Genomic DNA, 7331 nt, shown 5'->3' with positions numbered 1-7331 from the left:
TTGAAGCTTTTTTTCAAAAAAATCTTTAAAAATATGTAACAATATAAAAACTAAGTTTTAAAAAAAGTTGAAACAAAGGTCACACCATAAAAAAATAAGTTTTTCCAATCTACCATCAGAGTTTAATAAAAGATCCTTGTGATACATTTCACTATATAGGGAATGAAGCAAAACAAAAGAATAAGGGATTAAGTATATTTGTTTTGATTCACAGTGAGAATATCATTATTGATTGTGTTCTTCAAATGTGATTTTTTATCAAGCATTTATACTCAAATATCAGCAATACCAACTTCACCACAAATCACTCCATAAAATCAACTCAAGACATCTTTGTTTTGTTTTCCTGGTTCAGGGCTATGTATCACATAATCTAATCAACAACTCGGAAACTATTCTTCGACCAAAAGGGATATATAACTCAGGCAGTACTAAATAAAGGCGTCGATCTCAGTTATGATCGCAATTAATGTCAAAGCCTTACTACTGATCCACCGAGCAGAAATAAATAACCATGCAAAAACACGAACAATGCCAAACATCATTTCCATTTGGTGCGCCAGTCCAAGAAAATGGTTGTACTTTCAACTGCTAACAGGTGCCAAAGGTGAACAATGCTGTAAATTATACAGTAACATGCAAGCCAGACAAGCAATCAAACAACCAGCAAATCCATAAATTTTTTGTTTAATCAAAAGCCAAAAGTGGCAGTACTTAGAGCTGAATAAGTTACAGTATATACCAAAGAGCTGAATCTGATGTGAAAAGTTTTGGCAGCACCTGTGTTGTAGAGAGGGAGCAGAGGCCACCTGACTCGTCGCCCATCAAACTCTCCTTTTGCTCTTCATCATCTCCTTGATAAGTTACTTTGATAGTGTGCAATTCAACAGAGTGATGAAAGAAATGGAGAATTGAAATCCAGCCAGTTTTGCTTTGAACTATACTGCAACATCATTGGAGAAGTTTCAACAAAAACATGTAAGAAAATTTGGAGGTGAATAGTAGTTGGTTAAAATGACCCGGTCAAAAGTTGATGTGTGCACATATGATCCAATATAAACCGAAAAGTGGACACTTCACTTCAAACTTAAACACCATCACACTAAGTTTGTCAAATACTTACTCAAATATACAGAGCCAATTCAGTTACCATGTTGACATAAGAATATGAATCAATCAGACCACAGATAATGATTGAATATTCTATCCGACCTCACATAATGATAGAATATCTAAGTCATAAAAATTATAATATCTTGCCCACAAATCTTGTAGTAGACACAATCCACAAAATAACAGTCTGCGTTACTTTTCAAATAGTGGCTCACATTGAAATACAATATGAATGAAGTTACAAACATTCACTTTTAGGAAAACCATTAGGCATGAAAAATCTCCTTCTCAAACACTCACTGAAACTCACCAGGAGTCTGAAAGAAATGTAGGATGACACCTTCATGAAGCTTCCCATTATTATGGAGCCTGACAAAACTAATGCAATTTGTAAGAATTTCCTGTGAGGCTAGGGCCATTAACACCTTATCAAAGAGCTGGTGACATTGGAAGGCACGCGTTTACTGCAAAGAAGCCAAGCTTCTATTCCGGTACCAGTACAATATATGCAACCAGTTCTCAGGGTAACCTTGTAGCATGTTGAGACTTTGCCATTTCCCTTAAGACAGCACCAACAATTGCTGCCTGCTCAAGGCAGTCAGCCTTATGCAAGGCATCTAAAAGAACAACACATGTTTTGCTATTTACACGGCATCCTTTCATTCGAGTTTCCTCAAAAACTGTATATGCATCCATTGCTTTATTGGCACTGCTTAGTCCTTCCATCATGGCATTATAGCAAGCAGAATCGGGTATGCCCCCACTTGCCTTAAATCTATCAAATAGGCCTCTTGCCTCCATAACATTTCCAGCCTTTGCAAGTCCCACAATCATTGTGGTGTATGTGATAGAATTGGGTTTTAAACCTTTTTTCTGCATTTCTTGCCAAAATACAAAAGCCTTATTGAATTTTCCAATCATACAAAGACCATTTATCATAATGCTGTAAGTCATTTCATTTGGAGGACATTTTAAGCTTTTCATGTTCTGAAAGCAGACTTGAGCTTCATCAATTTCCTCAGCTTTCACCAATGCATCGAGTAAGCAATTCCAAGTGTAGGTGTTTGGAGTCAGACCTTTCTGCATCAACTCCTCCAAAATTAAGTATGCTTCATCAATTCTTCCCACTTTGCCAAACCCGTCAATAAGACTACTGTAGATAACTACATTCAAATCAACACCTATTGATTTTGCTTCTTCAAATAACATATATGCTTCATCAAGCCTGTCAATTTTAGCTAGTCCATCAACGACAGAACCATAGGTTACAACAGTGGGTTGTAGACCCTTTGTCTTCATTTCCTCCAGCAGTTGGTATGCTTTATCGACTTTACCGGACTTGCAAAATCCATCAATTACAGTGTTGTAAGCAAGGACGTCCAAATGCAGTCCTTGTTCCTTCATCTCGTAGAACAACTTATATGTTTCTCTTGAAAAACCTGCTTTCACGAGACCGTGAATTAAAATCGAGTAGCTCCGGACATCAGGAACTAAACCCTGAGCCTTTATTTCTTCAAATAAAGCCCTACCTTTCTCAACTTCACCAGCTTTGAAAACACAATCCATGTAAGAATTAAGAAGCATCAGATCAGGAGAACAGCCCCTATGAACCATCTCTTTGTAAATTTTGTGACCATCCTCCTTCCTACCACACTTAAAAAAGTTCTTAATAAGAGATGTATACACTACTACATTTGGAGTTTGACCAGAATCTAACATTTTTTCATAAAGACTATAAGCATCGTCTACCCTGCCACATCTACCCAAGCCATCGATAAGTGAACAAAATGTTCTTGAGTTGGGAGTGCATACTTTATGATCCAATCCTAAAAATATGGAGCAAGCTTCGTCAAGTTTTTGAGCTTTAGATAGTCGATCAATCATTATATTTACAGTCATAATATTTGGGAATAAGCCGGCTTCTTTCATGGTTTCCTGAACTTTCAGAGCAGCTTCGAGTTCTCCGGCTTTACAAAGCATGTCAATTAAAATATTGTAGGTTGTAAGATTAGGTGCGGCATCTTGTCGCATTTCTTGGTGGATCCTCAATGCTTCCTCTATTTTACCCTTTCTTCCTAAGCAGGTTAGAATGCAATTGTATGCAATGACACTAGGTATACACCCCTTTCTCTTTTGTCTCTCAAGCAAACTGTATGCTTCATTAAATTTCCCAGCTGAACCATAACCCATAATCATGGTATTATAAGCATAGACACAAGGGACACTCCTGTTGAGATCCAGTTCTTCAAACAACTCAACAGCTTCTTCCAATCTCCCAGCCTTGCAAAGAACTCCAATCAAGCTAGTATATGTGACATCGTCAGGAGCCAACCCTTGTGCCTTCATCTCGTGAAAGAATTTCCATGCCATATCCACCTTACCAACTTTACCAAAACAGTCTATACATACATTATAAAGGACAAGATCAGCAGTAAACGAGTTGCTCTTCATCTCATCCAGCAAGGACAGAGCCGCATCTATGCGACCCTCCCTAGCAAACACGCGAACAAGCGTGGTAAAAAGATGTACATTTGCTTCATAACCTATCTCCTGCATTTGGTGAAAGAGGGTGAGCATGGGATCAGGTTTGTTTGCCTCAGACAAGGCACCAATCAGTGTCGTGTAAGCCGAAAATGAAGGACGGAATTTGAACTTCCTCATTATTTCAATAACACCAAAAGCTTCTCTTAGCTTCTGCGATTTGACAAAACTAGCAACCAGTTCTATACAAATATGATTGGAGAGTCCAAATCCAGCCACACTCATTTCTTCAAGAATCTGTTCCAGATAATCCGAGTTTCTAGTCCTAGCCATAACCATGAGTAGCGCATTGTAAACTTCGGGGCAATGTGGTTGTTCAGTTTTTCGCTCCACCCACCTAAAATACTGAAATGCAACATTCATATCCTTCACCCTCCTCATCACTCCAACAATCACTTCTGGTTGAGACATTTCATCGAACAAGTTGAGTGCATCCTCAACAGCAGGCCCCCATGGCCCAGCATCCAAAACCCCACATACATCATACATTGTCTTTCTCATACCATCAACTTTTGTTGCATTGTCTTGGTAGCTATCACCCATAAATGGATTAACTTTATCATACGTTTCAGAAGTAGAAAAATGAGACCCATTTGAAGATGATGATGAGAACCTCTTGGATAAAGGGTCAATTGTATAGCATTTAAAGAAAAATCGAAACTTTAGAACTGCAACGATAACAACAATAAAAAATACTAATCAGATTATAGATTGTAACATGGAATGAAAAGAGAGAGGGGGGGGGGGGGAGAAAGAAGCAAAAACCTTGAACCCTTGTTAGAATCTTCATGAAGTGGTTGATTATGGAGAATTAATGGAGTATAACAACAAGGTAGATAAATACAGAGTTGAGCAAGAAAGCGCAGAGAAGAAGAAGAAGGGGGAACATATGATTCACGACTTTAATTTTCTTTGTAATTGTTAAATTACGATAAAACTAATATTTTATACTATATTGTTAATTGGAAAAATTAATGAAATTATGGTTTAATTAGACAATGTTCACTTAACTAAATTTTGGGTATAGACATGAATCGATTTGGATTTTTTTAGTTTGTTTAGGATATGTATAACTAGAGGGCTGTTTTTGGATCATGAATGGTTTATTGGTATCGAAATTCACTAATTCTCTCTATGATGCATGATTAAATTAGAAGAAAGGAGAAGAAGAAAAGAACCACAATTAACGCATTCGTCACAAGCAAGACAAAGGAATTTCAAGAGTGGTAAATATGCAACGAATCAGAAAAAAAATTTAAGGCTTACCAACGGATGGGAGGTTACTTCTGATTATTGTTGCAAAGAATCGTTGGCGAATTTATCGAAGAGAAATCCAGAAAACTTCAAAGTAAACTCCTTTAATCCAATTAATCTTTCTTTGCCTTATAATTATGGTTGAACATAAATGATGAAAGTAGAACATGAATCTTAAATGTAGAATATTGATGAATATGCTTGAATCTTGATGAGCTTTGGATGATGATTGTTGATGATAATGCATGGATTATTGAAACTTGATTGATGATTTGTTGAAATTGGATTGTGCCTAAGTTCCACCAAATTTAAAACTTCAGTGTGAAGTTCTAGATGGTGATGAATATGAACTTTGGTGATGGCGAGGGAGTGAAGAAAAAAGAGAATCATGAGAGAACTTGAGAAAAATGGTGGGAAAAAATGGTTTAAAAAGTTAATATGAGTTATGTTAGTTAAGTCCAAAATTGTGAGAAATGACATATTTATATATAGCACCATTGGATTACAATCAAAGTAAGAAGTTTATCAATAGTTGAAAATTAGTCTAAGTCTTAGTTGCGGATCACTAATTTCAACCATTGGATTGTTTGTTATGAATGATTAGGATTGAATGAAAATTTGATTGAAAATGAAAGTTGAAATTTGTGTTAGTTTGATAGAATTTGTGTTAGTTTGGTAGTTATAGTAGTTAATTGTATAATTGAATGATTATGGATGCTTAGGTAGTTAAAGGTAGAAGTGTTGGAATTTTGAAAAAGTGTCAAGTTAGGATGTAAGGCAAAATTTCATTAGTGATTATGCATGAAACTTGAAATTTTTGAATGCTTTTGCATTTGATTTTTTGCCATGAATTTTTGGTGAATTATCACATGACTTTAAGTGCGTTTGAGAAGTGATTGTATGTTGAAAAAGTAAACTTTTGAATGGTGTAAATTTATGGATCAATTTCTTACTTTTTGGCATGAATCAAGGTTGGAAAGTGTTGAACAAACAAGTATTGAAATCACAACATATTGCAAAATTTTCCTAAGTTTTCTTGAGCTCTTCATAACTTTTTGATTGCTTTTAGATGACTTATGATTATGATTCATTGAGACTAACTTGATATCAATTTTCTTTGTAGAAAAGTGGACATTGTATTGGAGGAATGAACTTGAAGCAAAATTGGAAAGTGAAGAACAAGCCATGAAAGTGAAGCATGATGGAAGATAGAATTTGTTGGAAATTAGCATTTGTAACATAATCATGACATAAGTTATTTTTGATGAATAATGATGAATCCTTTGATCAAATGCTTGTAGAATAGGTCTAGGAAAAATAATGAGTCAAAATCGAATCTATGGTCAATAGTTGACCAAAAGTCAACTGTTTGACCAACATATATAATTTTTTACCCTCTTTCTTTGTAATTCATTTTTTTTATTTGTATCTCAAGCAATATGCATTGTACCATGAATGTCCAATAAATGAATACAATCTTCTTTTTATTCCAGCTTTGCCATTTTTTTTGAATTCAAACAATCTTCCGAATTAAGTAACAATCATTCCAATCCCCTTCACAACCATGAATCTCAAATAAAGAGATTATCCGTACCACAAGTAATATGAGAAATAAACCCGAACAATCACCAAATAATATCTGTCTCGAAAATCCACTTAAACTGATTAAATCCATTATTACCGAACATTTGGCCCGCTGACGAATTATGTGAAATGCGACTAATGAAACACTAAAACGAATGACATAATTGGATAACTCGATAAACATGCATGCATATGATTTAAGCATGAACCAAAAAAGAAAAAAAAAGGAAATGGAAAAAGAGTGGGGCAAAATTGGGGTATGACACTTATTTATATGAAAACTTACACCTTTTAAATCAAGACATAGCTCTTGATAAACATATGATAAGGTGTGATTTTTATGTGAAAGGATGTAAAAGAAGGTGCCATGAAAACATACAATGTGTAAAAATATTTTTCTAAAATTTACTAGTGTCAATCGATTGAGAGGGATGGTCAATCGATTGCTCCTTCAAAACATTTGAAAATTTTTAAAATTTTAACTAGTGTCAATCGATTGTTCACCCTATGCAATCAATTGATGGCCTTAAAATATTTATAAATTTGAATGATGACAATCGATTGATGCATCAATGCAATCGATTGTTTTGCTTAAAAAATGTTTTTTTGTTTCAATTTAAAGACTTTGCAAAAATTTCCAAGTATAAAATGCAAAGACATGAATTTTTATGAGATATCATGGAATGATTTTAAATAGTTTGAGCACTTAATGTTATATGTAACTATGAAACACCATATTTACCATCTTATTCAATCGTCTATATCATATCCATTTAAGTAGTTTCTTCCATCCTTATGCATTTGAGTATGTCTTCACACTATAGATTGTCTTCACCAAA

At 34.8% G+C, this 7331-nt stretch overlaps 1 protein-coding gene across 4 annotated transcripts; it reads right to left on the bottom strand.

Annotated features, from left to right (window-relative positions):
• Positions 1-312: 312 nt before the first annotated feature.
• On the bottom strand, positions 313-4604 carry LOC127117595 (pentatricopeptide repeat-containing protein At3g06920). Of its 4 annotated transcripts, XR_007801998.1 has the most exons (4): positions 4420-4604; positions 1424-4322; positions 743-943; positions 313-617 (listed from the first exon to the last, which is right to left on the bottom strand). XR_007801998.1 is itself a non-coding variant. In XM_051047665.1 (2 exons), the coding sequence occupies exons 1-2, from the start codon at positions 4442-4444 to the stop codon at positions 1633-1635; spliced, it is 2715 nt and encodes a 904-aa protein (XP_050903622.1). In that variant the 5' UTR covers positions 4445-4604; the 3' UTR covers positions 313-1632. The 4 variants fall into 4 exon arrangements, 1 of the variants encoding a protein (XP_050903622.1); XR_007801997.1 differs by having other exon boundaries at positions 743-4322; XR_007801999.1 differs by having other exon boundaries at positions 781-4322.
• Between the last annotated feature and the right edge of the window lie 2727 nt (positions 4605-7331).

Source organism: Lathyrus oleraceus, chromosome 2 (genome assembly GCF_024323335.1).
Source record: "Lathyrus oleraceus cultivar Zhongwan6 chromosome 2, CAAS_Psat_ZW6_1.0, whole genome shotgun sequence".
Classification (NCBI taxonomy): Eukaryota; Viridiplantae; Streptophyta; class Magnoliopsida; order Fabales; family Fabaceae; genus Lathyrus; species Lathyrus oleraceus.
Note: the sequence above shows the minus strand (reverse complement) of the source record. Positions and strands in the feature narration are given on the sequence as shown.